The sequence below is a fragment of the Pygocentrus nattereri genome, chromosome 18 (genome assembly GCF_015220715.1).
Source record: "Pygocentrus nattereri isolate fPygNat1 chromosome 18, fPygNat1.pri, whole genome shotgun sequence".
NCBI classification, from domain to species: Eukaryota; Metazoa; Chordata; class Actinopteri; order Characiformes; family Serrasalmidae; genus Pygocentrus; species Pygocentrus nattereri.
The window spans coordinates 20,513,675-20,530,554 of record NC_051228.1 but is presented as its reverse complement, the minus strand read 5'-3'; the positions used below and the strand labels follow the sequence as shown (position 1 = coordinate 20,530,554).

The following is a 16,880-nucleotide window of genomic DNA, read 5'->3' as shown; positions in this document are numbered from 1 at the left end:
CTGCCACGTCCTTCCACTTCACTGTTAGATGGGAGTTTGGCAAGTATCGTTTCTACAGAGCATGTATAGTAAGTGCAATTTGCAAGCCTCTAAATTGTTTTGCTCTCATCGTCTCTGCTGCTCAGGTAAAATGCTAATGTTGACACTGTAGCCTATGTTAAGTGGCTGACTGGCTATTAGACCATAAAGCAAGAACAAGTCTGCCATGGAATTTTAAGACCACCAATTAAGTTTTTAGATAATGTATTTCTTTCATGTTTTTTGGCCAGTTTGTTATCAGTACCAGTTTGGTATCATTTGGGTCATCCAATCAAATAGGAGGAATCAAGGTTCTCTGCATGTTGGTTGCTGTTATTTTGGTATTTAATAAGTTTATAAATCTGTAATGTGTAAAAAATGAAAATATATATTATAGATGGCCTGTAAATGCTAAACTAGCCTAGAGGAATGTGGCCCATAGAGACACTCACAGAGATCTTGGTGAAGATGTAGAGGAACAGGGAGAGCACGGAAAGGTAGATACGGATCCTTTGACCGCCGAAACGCTTTTTTAGGTACTCTGGCATGGTCACCACCTGCAGATAGTCAGATAACAAAAATAAACTGGTAAACCAGAGATAATAAAGACAGAACACCATAGACGTCACACCCTCACCATGCATTCACCACACACAGGCTCTGGGATTACTCAAGTTTATATAAACTGGGCAGGTTTTGGCACACAGGATTTTATTATTTTACTCAGATTATGGTTATGTCATCCATGCAGTTTGGAATTTATACATGGTTATGTTCAGTGTCCACATTCTCATGCAGCCGCTGCCTCATGTCTTACCAGTGCGATTGTGCCATAGCTGTGATGTAACAGTGGTTTTCATCCAGCTCTAACAACAGTCAACTATTGTTAATTACAGAGACACAGATTTCTAGAGCTACGCTCAGAAGGATACTGTCTAGTGGAGTTGTAGAATCACGTAGCGAATTCTGGAATCTAAATAAATGTGTCTCTCTGGGTAGGTGCATGGATGGATGGAAAAATTAATGGATGGATCAATGGACTGATCTGTGGATATATGGATGGATGAATGAATATGTGATCAGATGGATGGATCTCTAGATGGATGGAGGGATGGATGAATGGAAATATAAATGAAAGGATAGATGGTTGGATGGAGGGATTGATCTCTGCATATATGCTATGGATATATGAATGGATAAATAGATGGATGAATTTGTAAATAGGTAGATGCATGTGTTCGGAGACAAATGCTTACCCCAGCCTTGATGTAGATGGGCACGAAGAGCCATCCTAGAATTATCACCACTACCAGAGCCTAAAAGGGGAGAAAAAAAGAGAAAAAAAAAGTTTCTGAACATTCTGAAAAAAGTTGTTCTGAAGCCTTAATGTAAAGTTTCTATGGGATTAATCATTAATGCTATTCAAACGATTCAAACAATCACTCCACTGTAGTTCATTTGCAGTTCATTTTCACTACAGAGTTTTCCTCTCACATTCCATTCGAATCCTCCAGTGGCGATTCCTCCAGCAGCGCCGGTGCCTGCCAGGCCCACAAAGTGACCAGAGCCGATGTTACTGGCAAACAGAGACGCGCCAATCTGGACAAAAGGAACAGCAGTGACAAATTGCACAGCTACTTACAGACATTGCATAATCAATGCTGACACAGTAACTCAGCAGGAGAAATTCAAAAACCTGGCATGATTTCATATGAACAAAATTATACTTAATCCTCAAATCCTCAGGCCTAAAACTGCATATTTTAATCAGTGGCCTGATTAGTTAATCACAGCACTGCAAATTTTATTACTGAACTGATAACTGTATTTATTAAGGAGCATGTAGAGCTGATAAGAGCTAACGTGTGTGAAGAGCAAAAGAGTTCAGAAGAAGAAGAAGGAAAAGAAAGGAAATGGACCATAGTGGACGTTACAGCTATGTTGGCTAAGTAAGAGGACGTGTAGAATTGTACACCTTTATAGCCTAATAAAAGCTCTGATCTCTATTGAGCAGGAAAAAAAAACAGATAAGGCGTATCAGAGCTATAATAATTTCAGAATCACATCGGGCATCTGACCATTATGGCCTCATAAAGTCTTTTTTCCACCTTTTGCCCAAGAGATTAATGTTTCTTGACTGCTGCTCTGATGTGTACTGGTCAGCTCATTGAACTGAAACAGTCAGGACAGACTTTATCATTCATTCACACTTTCAACTGCATTTAAATACAACTTTAAATCGTTTTGGCAGATTGTACTTTTCTAACCTTAAAAGGGTTTTTCACCTTACAAGCACGATTCTTTAAAGAATCTTCATTTAAAAGGATCTTTAGGGAACTGATGGCGTGTCTTCAAGGTAATGTCCAACTTACCGGCCACCACACCATGCTCCTGCCAGCCAGGAAGAATCCTCCGACTGTGGAGCGGTTGGTCCTCACCATGGCCTGCAGGGGGAAAGCACTGAGTTATACTGTGCTCATTCACACATTCAGATCAATTCATATTGGCATAGTGGTTGGTTTGTGTGTTTATTTATTTATTGATTGATTGATTTTTACCAGTCAGTTTTGCAAAGCAGCTTTACAGCAATAATAATATGTCAACCTGAAACTAAAACCGTAGTAATACCGCGCTGTCACTCAAGTTTAAGGTTAATAGCCATCTATAGCCATCCATGTGACATTATATATGACATTAACTCTGAAGTTGTATAAACTGTATAAAAAGTTTTCTATGATGAATGTCAGTCCTGGGTTGTATTTTAGCTTCTTGGTTTAAAAGGAACTGGATGGACGGGACTTAAACCAAGGATGTAAACCAAGATAGTGTCAGCAAAACCACCAGTGAACCTACATGTGTCCTCTGAGTTTCACATGTAATGTTGAGGTTGGTAGAACAGTGATAAATCTACAGAAGTAAGTTTTTGGGGGGACTATTTTGCCCTGCATAACACATCCTCTATAGAGATCATACTCTTGGACATTTTAATACAGAATTACTGTTAATTTGCTGAATTTAATGCATAAAACAATAAAACATTAAAAACAAGTGAAAATATGGCCTGTGCAAAAGTCATGGCACATTTTAAAATTATTTATATATATTTTATTTTTTCCAATATGTTAAATTTAGCAAATAAATATAAATTGTGTGATAAAATTCACAGAAAAATGGCATATTTCAGTTTATTCAGGTTAACTTATTTTCTCAACATGAATAGAATTTAATAATATAATACAATTTGACCAGGGCACACAAGCTTTTAACAGGCAGTTTTAACCCTTTAAACCGAAAGCTCAAAAAACTCTTTGTGGCATTCTCTTTTTAAGAGTGTACTTGTCATACATTGTAACCTGATTGAGTGATTCCTAAGTTATAGACGTGTGCAATAAAAGTTTGGACCTGCTGGTGGATCTGTGCCATTTTAGGGACATTTTAGGAGAGCAGGAGGCCTCCAGAGCTTTGTTACTCATAATTAGTATATAACAGTGAACACTATGGTGTTTAGCTACAGCCATGTATAAAAGCTCAGTTGTCAATAATCAAAATTTCTGCAAAATTAAATAGTTAAGATGTAAACAGAGTCGTGCATAGTGGTTTGGTGTGAAATGCTCTGGTAGAATTGTTCACAGTGGTGGTGATAGGAACCAGACGTCCACCTCTAGAAGTTCCATCACAGAAAGTTATTACATGAAATGGATATGAATACACACTGCCTGATGTCTGAGACAATGTTTTACCATAGTTTTGAGAAGATTTTGTTCTAAGAGCTATGTCTAATATCCACTCATGGTGCATACAGGATGTTGTGGCAAAACAATCCTCAAAGAATTTTTTCAGATTTATCACCATCAACATTCCTTATAAAACTCAGAAGACTTGTGTAGGTTCACTGATGGTTTGGATAGTAAATTAAATGTCTATATTTGTGTTGTAGTCATGGTGACCTGGTTCCTATCACCACCACTGTAAAGAAACATTTGTGTCTAGATAATCCCCCTGAAAAACTTTATTATACCTTAACAATTGACTTATGCAGAAATTTGGAAATATCAAAAGCATCATGAGAACAAAATGTGGAGGTACTGCTGCAGTAAATTTCACCTGATATGAATAAGTACATTTATAAAAAGTGTGTATATCATAATATACATTACTGTTTATGACCTAAATACACATTGCCTTTCTAGCTAAGATGCACATATTGTAAACATAGCACAGCTGTCTATGCTTTTATATTGTGTGTAAAGTTGTTTTTTTTCATTTTTATTGCATTGGCAGCTTTGCATGACTATAAATTCTTTGTGTACTTGCCTAATAAAATTACTCTGAATCTGGAATTGCCATCAGCCTGGGTCATGAACACATTATAACCATTTCAAACTACTTTTTTTTTAATATGTAAAATGCCATTTTATCTCATCTCATATGCACATAGCAGCTGTAACTCTGCAACTCTGCTCTGTGTTGAAATAAAAGTTAACAATTCACAAACAGTGGTCAATGGAAGTTAAAGAAATACTGGCAGGAACTTACCCATATTCCAACAGCCAGGACCACCACAAAGTAAATGACGATGACAGAGATGTCCGCCGGGTTGTTGATGGCTGAATCTGTCTTTGTAGTGTTGGAGGAACTCCGAACCAGTGAGAAACCGAAATATTCCCACGTCATTTTGGCACCAGCGGTCCAGCAGAGTAGAACTCTCTGCTAACGGCACTCAAACTGAGCGCACCTGCTCCTACAGCCAGCTTCAAATACTGCTGGAGCTGTGCAGGTGAGTCACCTGAGGCTACGTGAGTGAGAGCGCATGCGTACACACCTCACCTGTGAACTTTATATGTTGACACACACCTGGCTGTTCATGTCTGCATGTGTGCTAGTTTTTGTAAATTTTCAGAACCAAACAGTCCTAAGCCACAGAACCAACGGAACCAGTAGAACGATCCAGACTTTCGAAAGTGCATTTTACAAGTGCCGTGCTTATCTGAGATTTAAGATTGGGGCTAGGCTTAGCATTAGGCCTAGAAATCTTACATTTAGCTTCTTATATTTATAAAATATATATATGGGACAGATTATTTTAACATATAGGTAATTGCATACATATACGTACACTGTAAAAAACGGCTTGTCATTTCATCCTAAAATATTTCTTCATGTGGTAATAATTCAATTAACTAGTTTTATTCAGCCTAAATACTTTCAATAAACTATTTTTTCAACATAATTTTTTGACTTAAATAAATCTAGTTCAAGTGCTTGTTAATACATGTAGGATATTTTTTTTGTTTCGTCTGATGAACCATTTTTATAGTGTATCTAGTGTAAATAGAGCTTATTACTAAATATTTAATAAACTTAATATGTATATTGTTACAGTAGGTTACAGATTATTATTTCTGCAGAAGAAATCACATTTTAATTCCTAAAAAAGTTATTAAAAAAGGTTTTAAAGAAGTTTTGAAAGTTAGTTTGAAAGTTAGTTATTGCTACAGGATGGACAGAAACACCTATGGATGTAAAGCAGCTTGATTTTCTCCTCTCTCTCAAAGGTGAAAGCAGCATTAAGTGCTGTTCCTCTGATGGGGAGAGATTTGGTGTCTACCAGGTGGTTGTTAGAAGTCTCATTTTGTCTGAAATTTTTGATAATTTACTTGGGTTTTGGAAACTCTTGTTTACCTCTGACTTTCTCTTTCCTGTATGTAGTGGCTGTTTTGACAGTAAATTAAGTGACTAATTAATTAATAAGTGACTTTTTCCACAGTTCTGTATTCTACATGTAGAATATATATATATATATATATATATATATATATATATATATATATATATATATATATATATATATATATATATATATAGTACTGTGCAAAAGTCTTAGGCACCCAAGACACATTTTCAAAATATATTTATTTGTGCAGTATAAAAATGTTTATTTGCTGAAAAAAGTGTTAATATTTGAATAAACAAAATTTATAGAATATGAATTTTTATATATATATATATATATATATATAAAATAAATAGTGATTTTATGAATTTCAGTGTGTTTGTTTAACCATTTTCAAGCCTCTCCTCAAGGAAGCCCAGTATTATATGTAGTTAAAAAGCAGCTCCTAGTTCGACCAATTAGTGCTTCAGTAAATTGTGCTCATGATGTAATTGATGATATTAACAAGTCTCTGTGGCAGCTGTGAAGGTGTCAAGGAAAAATATGGACCCAAGAAATTCTTGTTACTTTTTATTGTTTTTATGTTTATTTGAATTATGAATATGACTTTATTCTAATGTATATTGTGATCAACTCACTGCTGAGGTAAACTGTTTAAAAATTTGCTTAGATGCCTAAAACTTTCGCACAGTACTGTATATATATATATATATATATATATATATATATATATATATATACACACTCATCCCAACAGAGTGTTAAAACACACCTGTGTGTGTGTGAGAAGGACACAGTGGGCATTTCCCCTTCAGGGTTAATTATAAAAGACAATTTGCTCCTCAGAGCTGTCAGAAATCAGTGCTTTTGGACTCTAGAGTCATTAATGATCAACTCAGCAGGAAGAAAAGGAAATTCCAGTAAATGAGATCACGCACTGAATCCACTCAGATCCTGCCCACAGTATGCAGGTGATACATGCCAGTATTAAGTCTGCCAGTTTTTGCCATCCTGACACCCTGAGGTGCTTCTCAAACAGGACCTCAGAAAACTGGACGAGGCCTGGAGAAGCGTTGGACTGAATCCAGTCAGAACCACTGGCTGATATCAGAGAAAAATCTGTGATAAGGGTCAAAGCTGACTGATTACATGAGGTCGAGTTATTACACTAACTACTACTGGACTATACTTTACCCCTTACGCTGCAGGCATATGATTCAGCTATTAAACCCAGGACTTGCATTTCTGCAACTACTATGAACCTCTGCACACTTTATTAGGAAAACCCTCTGTTTCTGATGTACAGTTAGAGACTGTAGCCCATCGGATTGATGCAGTTTTTTACTGATCCTCTAGCCCTTCATCAGCGGTCAGTCTGAATGTGAGTAAACATACAAAGCAGGTGTTTCTAATAAAGCGGCCAGTGAGAAAGCATAAGGTGTGAGTGTCTAATAAAGTGGTCAGAGAGTGGAAGTACAAGGTGGGTGTTTCCAATAAAGTGACCAATGAATGGAAGCACAAAGTAGGCATTTCTAATAAAGTGGCCAGTGAAGAAGCACAAGGTAGGCATTTCTAATAAAGTGGCCAGTGAAGAAGCACAAGGTAGGCATTTCTAATAAAGTGGCCAGTGAAGAAGCACAAGGTAGGCATTTCTAATAAAGTGGAAGCACAAGGTGGGTGTTTCTAATAAAGTGACCAGTAAATGGAAGCACAAGGTAGGCGTTTCTAATAAAGTGGCCAATGAGTATAATGTGTGAGCTCTCTTCAGGCCTTAAAATCCAGAATGTCAAAGGATTCAGTATAATGTAGAATATTTACTTCCTTGACAGTATTCTTTGTGGACAGTACTTCTACACAAATGAAGCTACAGCAGTTTCATGGACATTTCAGTTTGTAGGTATGTCCTAGGTGGGAATAAGTAAAGATATTATTTATATTTGCACAGTTGATTTACAACCTGATTTCCAAAAAAAGTTGGGATGCTGTGCAGAATGTAAATAAAAATAGAATACAATGATTTGCATAATCATGTGAACCATTTTTTTTCCAAAGGAAAAAGTGTTTGATGCCAACAACACTTTCAAAAAAAGTTGGGATGGGGGCCTGTTTACCACTGTGTTTCATCCCCTCTTCTATTAACAACACCCTGTAAGCGTTTGGGAACTGAAGAGAGTGACTGCTGTCGTTTTGAAAGTGAGATGTTTTCCTGTTCTTGTTTGATATAGGATTTTAGCTGCTCAATAGTTCAGGGTCTCATTTGTCCTATTTTTTCATTGAATAATGCGCTAAATGTTATCAGTGGGTGACAGGTCTGGACTGCAGTTAGGGCAGTTTAACACCTGGACTCCTTTATTGTGGAGCAATGCTGTTGGAATACCTGCAGAATGTGATTTGACATTGTCATGCTGACATAAACAAGACCTTCCCTGGAAAAGACACCATCTGGATGGTAGCGTATGTTGCCAAAACGTATATATCGCTCAGCATTAATGGTGCCTTCACAGATGTGCACATCACCCATGCCCTGTGCGCTAATGCCCCCCTATACTATCATGAATACTGGCTTTTGAACTGATAGCAAGCTGAGTGGTCTTTAGCCCGGAGGACACAGCATCCATGATTTCCAAAAATTTAAATGTTGATTCACCGGACCACAGGACACTTTTCCACTTCCCCTCAGTCCCTTTAGTTGGGTGGCAGTGTTTCTGGGTCCTGTTTATGTAGTTTCTTCCTTGCGTTTTAAAGTTTTAATTAGCATTTGTGGATGCAGCGACAAACTGTGTTCACAGACAGGGGTTTTCCGAAGTTCTTCTAAGCCCATGCAGTTCCTTCCACTACAGAATTGTGTCTGTTTTTAATGCAGTGCTGCCTGAGGGCCCAAAGATCACAGCCAGCAAATACTGTTTTTTGGCCTTGTCCCTTATATACAGAGATTTCTCCAGATTCTCTGAATCTTTTAATGATATTATGTACTGTAGTTGATGAAAAGCAAAAGTTCTTTGCTATTTTATGTTGAGAAACATTATTCTTGAATTGTTGCACTATTTGATCCTACAGTCTTTCACGGAGTGGTGAACCTCTCTTCATCTTTACTTCTAACAGACTCAGCCTCTCTAGGTTGCTCATTTTATACCCAATCATGTTACTGACCTGTTGCCAATTAACCATCAGGTGTTTTTTTTAGCATTACTCAACTTTAACAGGCTTTTGTTGCCCCTGTCCCAACTTTTTTGGAATGTTTTGTTGGTATGAAATCCTAAAGGAACATATACAGTAACTTTCAAAAAACAGTAACATTTCTCAGTTTGAACATTGGATAAACTGTTGTCTTTGTACTATTTTTCAATGAAATATAGGGTTTAAATTATCACATCACTGCATCTTGTTTTTATTTACATTTTGCACAGCATCCCAATGTTTTTGGAAATGAGGTTGTAAAAAAATATAACAAAAATATTTGTACTCGAGGATTTGAATGTTAACTTGTTAACTAATTAACTTGAGGGTTCTTTCCTTGTAGGAGTGTTTATCTACTCAGCAGTGTTTATTCCTGCTGCTTTGTCTTTTTTTGCAGTGCTGGTTTTTAGCACCCTTTTGATGGATGGTTCTTAAGTGGTTGGTAAACATTTGGGCTTATCAAAAAAGAAAAACACTCTGACTTCCTGCAGTAGGACTTCAGGTAAAAGAATACCTGACCATCATAATCTTATGAAAGCAACCATAACTTCATTATAACAGCACAAACAGAAACGACCACTTTATGAACTGCAAAGAACCTTTTAAGCATTCAGATGGTCCTTTGAGTCATCTGCGTTATGTAACCATTGCTGTTACCCTTAAAAGTATATATTTTTAATATTCAATAAATATTTTTAGCACCAAAAACTGAAACGGTTATGTATTAAAAATGTGTTTTTGTTTTGTTTGCTTTGGCTTGTCACAGCACAGAGTGGTTCTGGGAAGAGGTCCGTTATCTCTGAGCCCTCTTTCTTCCAAGGAAGTGAGGTTAACAAGGAAGCTCCTTTACTTCTTCTTTAGAAAATCTCAGGTAATCTGTATGAGCTCAGTTTGACTGTATGTCCTTCTCTGGCTAATAATTCTGTCAGAGTCCAAACTCAGATACATCAGTCAATCAGGTGTTACCCAACGCTCTGAAAATGACCCTTAACTGACCCAAGTCCATTTCACTCATCGTGACCCTGAACTTTAGCTGAACGACTGGAACAATTCATGCTTATAAAAGCCCAGCCCTCTGCGGAGCAGGCTGATAAAAGACTGCAGTCAGATCACTAATGTGCTTTTCACTAACACACGTATATTTAGTATCCGTTAGAATGATCAGTATGGTGTTCTGTCTTCTGGCATCTACTGAGCTTTAAAATGTATTTATCAATGAAACCCAGCAGTATTTTTAATATGCGTGTGAATTGTTATTAGTACTTTTTAACCTTCAGGTTTGAATACAGTGCATGTAGGTGTTGTAACAGAGAAAACATGCATGTGTGTATTTGTGAGAGAAAAAGAGAAAATGAGAGAGAGATGGAGAAAATCAGAAGGGGGAGAGAGGGAAAGGGAAAAGGATAGAGGAGGGAAAAAGAAGGAAAATGAAAGTAGATAAAGAAATAAAGGGAGGCAAAGAGAGTGAGGGAGGAAGAAAGAAAAAAAATAAAGGGAGGTGAAGAGGAAAAAAATAGAAACAAAGGAGAGAGAAAAAAAGCAACAGAAAGGAAGAGAAAGGAAGAGAGAATGAGAAAAGGATGAAAAAAGGGGGCGACAGAAAAGAAAAAAGGTAAAGAAAGAGGTAAAGCAAGGGAGAGAAAAGAGAAGAGAAGAAAGAAAGAAAAGGACAGAAGCGGACGAGAAAGAAAGTAAGAAAATGCCATGGAGAGAGAGAAGAGAAAGGGAAAGAAAGAAAGAAAGAAAGAAAGAAAGAAAGAAAGAAAGAAGAGAGAATGAGAAAAGGATGAAAAAGGGGGCGACAGAAAAGAAAAAAGGTAAAGAAAGAGGTAAAGCAAGGGAGAGAAAAGAGAAGAGAAGAAAGAAAGGACAGAAGCGGACGAGAAAGAAAGTAAGAAAATGCCATGGAGAGAGAGAAGAGAAAGGGAAAGAAAGAAAGAAAGAAAGAAAGAAAGAAAGAAAGAAAGAAAGAAAGAAAGAAAAAAAGAAAGAAAGTGCCAGGGAGGGAGAGAGAGAGAGAGAGAGAGGGAGAGAGAGAGAAGAAAAGAAAGAGATAAAGAAAGAAAGTGTGAAGGGAGAGAGGCAGAAGAGACAGAGAGGAGGAAGAAGGAGAGAAAGAAGGAGGAGAGATGTGTGCAGCTGGAGTAAGTCAGTGAGATCTGTAATAAAGCAGACACTCACTCCAGGCTCAGAGCTCCTCGGCAGGCTTTTGTTTTTAATGGCATTCTTTTACGCGTCGCGCGTCACCTTAACCAAAGACTCTGGAGCCGCCGGCCATCCGGCCAGCCATGACTAACTGACCGGAGATCAGTGGGCATACACAATTCACAAGGCTAGCAGTGTTCACAACAGGAGAGTGGCATAGGGGGCGACGACAGACACATACACATCTAAGCAGTGATAGAGGGGTACAGATGAGGAGACAGGTGAGGAGGAGGCTACAACCACACGATTCGGCAATAAAGTGGAACAACTTCACTGAACGGCGCCACAGACAGAAACTCAAACACCCCCCCCCCCATAATTTAGTGTTAATTAAAAAGTCCCTATAGAGCTCAAGTCCTTCAGAGAGAACACACTAAGTAAATGTCACTTGGAGACCAGTAGGCTAATTATCAGTGACTCATCAAGGGGTAGGGAGCAGGGAGGAGGGGGAGAGGGGAATGGCATACAGGAACAGGGTCAGGAACAGCAAGAGAGGGAAAACAGAGAGCGGGAGAGAGGGTGAGAGAGAAAGAGAAAGACAGAGAGAGAGAGAGAGAGAGAGAGAGAGAGAGAGAGACACACATGCTAAGTGATGGAAAGGTTTATAGAAAGTAAAAAAGGCTGCATGGATCCATAAGGCAACAGCAACCCTGGTGGAATCAGGGAAAAGAAAAGGAAAGAAACGAAAAAGAAAGAAAAGAAAAAAAGAAACAAAAAAGTGAAAAGACAAGAGAAAAGGAGAAGTGAGAACAGAAGAAACAAAAAAGAGAAAAGGAAATAAGAGAAAAGAAGAAAAGGAAGAGAAAAGAAAGAAAGAAAAGAGAAACCCTGATGAGCAAAGTGAATATCAATCAGGGGAACATCACAGAAACAGAAAAGAAGACAGGGAAGAGAAGACACAGGAAGAGATCAGAAAAAGGCAGAGAGATTTTTAAAGGGGGCTATGGGGGGCTACTACAGCTAGCTAAGATCGCAGGACAACAAAGTGAATTCTGGTTCAGTTATTGGGGTCTCCTCCTTCACTGTCCTGCTGGTCGCTGGTCCAGAGGGTCAGGTTGTCCCTCAGCAGCTGCATGATGAGCGTCGAGTCCTTATAGGAATCCTCGTTCAGATTGTCCAGGTGACCAATGGCCTCGTCGAATGCCTCCTTGGCCAGCTGGCAGGCCTGCTCCGGTGCATTCTGGATCTCGTAGTAGAAGACAGAGAAGTTGAGGGCCAGGCCGAGGCGGATGGGGTGCGTGGCCGCCATGCTCTTGCTGATGTCAAAGGCTTCCTTGTAGGCGGCTTCTGAAGCCTCCACGGCAGATGCTCGCTTTTCCCCAGTCGCCACTTCGGCCAGGTAGCGGTAGTAGTCTCCTTTCATCTTCAGGTAGAAGACCTTGCTCTCCAGCTGGCTTTCGTCGCAGTTCTTGATCAAATACTGGTCCAGCAGGGTCAGCACGTCCTGGCACACAGACTCCAGCTCCTTCTCAATGGTCTCACGGTAGGCCCGCACCAGCTCCAGCTTCTTCTCGCTGCCGTCTGCCGCCGTCTTCTGCTCGATGCTGGAGGTCACACGCCAGGATGAGCGCCGGGCTCCCACTACATTCTTGTAGGCCACAGAAAGCAGGTTGCGGTCCTCGTTGGACAGTGGCTCGTTCAGTTCTGTCACCTGAGGAGATATTTGGAAAAGTAGGTGCCAAATGAGCAAAAATGAGCAAAATTAGTTAAAATCATTTCTAGAAGCCTGTATTTCTCTTTGTAAAAAATGTAACTTGCTGAAAAAAATCTAATTAAAAATTAATGTTGATTCCTGGTGGTGTCCAGTAGTCATATTTAGTGTTCTTGTCAGGAAAACACTAAAAACCATTACCCTAAAAGCAAGAAGATAGTAGTCCACTGTTGGCCCTCTGACAGAGAAGCTGGTGCTCCACTAGCGTTTTCTGGGCAGCCCACTGGTGGTTATGCAGAGTATTAGACACAATTCCCTTTATCATTTTTCATTCATAGTCTAATTTCCTTATTTTTCCTTCCTTCTTTAGTTTTACTTTATAAATTATTTCAGTAATTCATTTTAATCTAGCTCAGTGTTAGCATTAACATTTTCAATAAAATCATCATTCGACTAGGCTTCGTTTGTAGGCTCGTTAGAAGCGGCCAGAGGACGAACTAAGCTATTAAAGTTTGGTGAAGGTGGGCTGACCCCGGGGTGGGGGTTGGGACTAACTACTTAGCATGAGGGAGTCTCCTTCGTTATCGGAATTGATCACTCCATCAATTAAGAGCGGCCATGCACCACCCTTAGTATTGAGAAAGAGCTATCAATCTGTCAATCCTTTCCGTGTCCGGGCCGGGTATGTTTTCCCGTGTTGGGCTGGATGGGGACGTTCGTATTGCACTGCTACAAGTAAAATTCTTGGAAAGGTGCAAGACGAATAATAGCGAAAGCATTTTGGAGGTTCGAAGATGGGATATAAAGGTGACCAGTAGAAAGTCAATCGCCATTAGAAAGCAAAACCATCGGGTTTTAATCTTAATAGTTCTAGTGGTGTGAGTAATTTACACAGCTTTTTCCTATTTACCTCAAACATAGACAATCAGGCAAATGTTATCTATGAAGTTCTCTTCTTTTAGTTATGCACCGACGCCACAAGGCTAATGCGGCTGACAGGTAATGTATCCTTTACCAATTACTGTGAGAACAAGCTTAAAACCATCACAAACCACGCTGAGCTGTTGAGTAATCTTCGATTAGACTTGGTTATATGGTTTAGGAAACTGTATGACTGCTGTCAGCAAAAATGAACTAAAGCAAAAAACAAAGGTGAAAAGTAGCAGCAGTAATACACAGAGGCTGCATCTCAAATGGGTCACTACTCCCTATATAGTGCGCTACATAAATCATGAAACTCCAGCTTCTACACCAAAAAAAAGGGCACTGAATGCTAAACAGGAAGTCATATTGCTCAGGGGTCAGCAACATGCAGGTCTTTTACTGCCCTGTTGTGGCTCCACAGCAGAATCAGATTTGTAGATAAACATAAAATAATCATCCTTTACCGTAAAATAAAGCTCTGCTGATCATTAGTTCTAACACAGTTTTGACAAACGCTGATGTTTAATGTGTAACTTCTATTTAACCCTTTAACCCTGAAGGTTGGCCCACAGACTGCTGGTCACTGTAGTAACACAGATAAGGCCTAGCTGGTAACTAATGGACAAATGGACTCATCTGCATTTTTAAGAACTCCAGCTGGTTTCCTGAAACTGTCAAACACTAAAAGGCCACAAAGCTGAAGTCAGCTTTTCATTCGAATTCTCCCATTCCATCTTAAATGGGACAGCAGTTACATTCTGACACCTCAGCCATTATTTAAGGTGGAATGGGAAAATTCATGACTTCCGTTGGGCACTATATAGGAAGTAAGGGATCATACAAGATCCACCTTTATAGACAACAGTGTATCCAAGTGCATGAGCCAAACTCCTGCTTCAGACACCTGCAGAATGCTAAAGAGGACGTCCTTGCCTCCTCTTGCTCCTGCTCTAATGTATGCATCCATTATGAAGGCAGCAAACAATATAAATACACCAAACAAAACATTTCCTAAGAAACATCTCAATTAAGCAGGGAACCAGGATGCTTAGAATGAGTGCTCAATCAACTGGGCTGCCCCTCATTCTCCTTCCCTCCTGACCTTGCATACAATGTCAGTTGAGGACCATCACCTTGGTGCACCAGTCATCAGCTCAACAATCAGGCAAATGACAGCAGACCAGTCAAACGTTGCATATGCACGTTATTTCTGAAGCAGAACAGAACATTTACACACAGGCCATCTGCACTCAAAGGTCAAGCTCGACCTAAGCCCAGATCCTGCCATTGACATCTCTTTGTGCACTGACGTCCATCTGGACATGATGACTACTGCATTGCAGATTTGATGCTTCGCGTACTTTCCCACTACAACAAATATGAAAAAGGGTTAAGGTATGTGTCTAATGACGGCAAATACCTCTAACACGAGCTTTTTTGCTTTAGAAATAAAACAATAGATAGACTAATAAATGGCAAATGGAGTCTGCAATGTTGTCAGCAGCGCCCCTAGCGGCCAACGGCAAAACCCGCATCTATTCTTCTCAATCTAAACCTGCATTAGTTAACTTCAAAGACAAAATAGTGCACATTGTGTGCTTCTCTGTTTACGCTTTGCTTGCGTTACATTCTAGTGAATATCTGCTACTAGAGGTTCGTGCATCCATGACAGAGCAAGATACATGATGCACAGAGATGCGTTTCTCAATACAACACTGAGAACAACAAGCAAAACAACAACAACAACAGCAAAGCATAAAATGCTGAATGTTGCTTTAAATGCTTAATTTGGAGACCAGCTTCTTACTCGAAAGTATCTGCTCCTCCTTAAATGGTGCCGCAGCTACACGGGCGCCAAAATAACTGCGGCACCATTTAAGGTGGAACGGGTACATTCTAATAACAAGCTGGCGGATAGGAAGTTTCATCGTCTGGAGCATCTTCCCATCTCACCAGCTTCATGGCTGAGGCCATGTCATCGTAGCGCTCCGCCTGCTCGGCCAGTCTGGCTCTCTGGATGAGCTGCTCCCTGTCTGCCATCCTCTCGGTCTCTCTGTCTTTCTTTCTCTCTCTCCTCTTTCGCTCCCCTCTCGTGCACCGGCGCTCCGGCGATTTTATTCTGTCGTTCCCCCTCCTTTCTTTTCCTTTTCACGCAGTCCTGGGCTTCTTCTCGATGGAGCGCTGGCGGAGTGCAGTGATGGAGGAGATGATGATGGTGGTGGTGGTGATGATGGAGGGGGGGGCGGTGGTGAGGAAGATGGGTGTCGCTCGCGACCCGAGCACGCAAGCGCGAGAGGTATGTGGAGCAGTCGCGCACGTGAGAGGGTGTGTGTGTGTGTGTGAGGGGGGGTGCGGTGGGGGGTCAACCCCGACGCGGGGCAGAAAAACTAAAAACGAGGCAGATAGAATAAAAGTCGCTTATTTTGGTCTCTCTGCTGCTGCGAACAGGGTGGAAGAAAGGAGGATGGAAGGCTGAAACGAGGTGGGGGGTGGGCTAGTTGTATTTAATGGTGACGTCACTTTCTAAAAATAGCCACCCGTACACCGGCGGCGCGCATGCGCACTGCGCCTTGCTGCATTCTTCGTTGCAGCGGTTCGACTGCGCACGCGCGCCGCGAAGCGTTCAGCTCCAGCAGCTCTAGTGATTTTAAAAGCACGTTTTCCTGCTCCGACACGCCTGATTCAGCTTACCAGCACAGTCACAAGCTCTTCGTGAGGTTTAAACTGGGTTGTAAGAACAAGAAGACTATAAAATAAGCAGGACAGGGCTGGGAAATAATAACTGACCGTCAACAGTTCCACTGGTCAGTTGTGCAGTCTGTTCAGAGTGCATGTGAAAAGGCGTCTCTTAAGGTTGTACCTGTCCAGGAAAAACTGAATTCCATTCCTGGACACAAATCTGTAATCCAGGCATTTTCACGTGTTAGTATTTCTCACAAAGCCTTAACTAAGAATTTTGTTTAATCCAGCCAAACTATTTGTAAACACATAATGGGTTTTATTAGTTCAGGTTACTGTCAAATACAAGGACAATTGTTTGTGAATACTGCACTGCTGGTGACCAGTTTAGGCAGCAGGACAACAAACAAGTAAACAAAAAAAACCCTGTTTTTTGCCCACCTATAACTATTAGTCAAAAACTTGACTGGAAGTTAAGAGGTGGGCAATATAGGAAAACATCTAGATAGATTTCAAAGTTCTGCTACTACTTTTTAAGGTTCTAAATCACTG

General features: G+C 40.1%; 2 protein-coding genes across 2 annotated transcripts in view; both read right to left on the bottom strand.

The window, feature by feature from the left end:
* Window positions 1-4,771, bottom strand: part of slc5a1 (solute carrier family 5 member 1) — a 15,686-nt gene extending 10,915 nt beyond the window's left edge. The window contains exons 1-5 of the mRNA XM_017697228.2: window positions 4,555-4,771; window positions 2,391-2,462; window positions 1,513-1,617; window positions 1,275-1,334; window positions 471-575 (exon numbers count right to left, since the gene is read on the bottom strand). Of these exons, the coding sequence (XP_017552717.1) occupies window positions 471-575; window positions 1,275-1,334; window positions 1,513-1,617; window positions 2,391-2,462; window positions 4,555-4,692 (480 nt within the window). The 5' untranslated portion in view covers window positions 4,693-4,771. The remainder of the gene's footprint in view (window positions 1-470; window positions 576-1,274; window positions 1,335-1,512; window positions 1,618-2,390; window positions 2,463-4,554) is intronic.
* A 6,286-nt stretch (window positions 4,772-11,057) lies between these two features.
* ywhah (tyrosine 3-monooxygenase/tryptophan 5-monooxygenase activation protein, eta polypeptide) lies at window positions 11,058-16,094 on the bottom strand. Its single transcript, XM_017697263.2, has 2 exons — window positions 15,603-16,094; window positions 11,058-12,725 (listed from the first exon to the last, which is right to left on the bottom strand). Exons 1-2 carry the CDS (start codon window positions 15,687-15,689, stop codon window positions 12,072-12,074), a joined length of 741 nt encoding a protein of 246 aa, XP_017552752.1. The 5' UTR covers window positions 15,690-16,094; the 3' UTR covers window positions 11,058-12,071.
* Window positions 16,095-16,880: the final 786 nt, after the last annotated feature.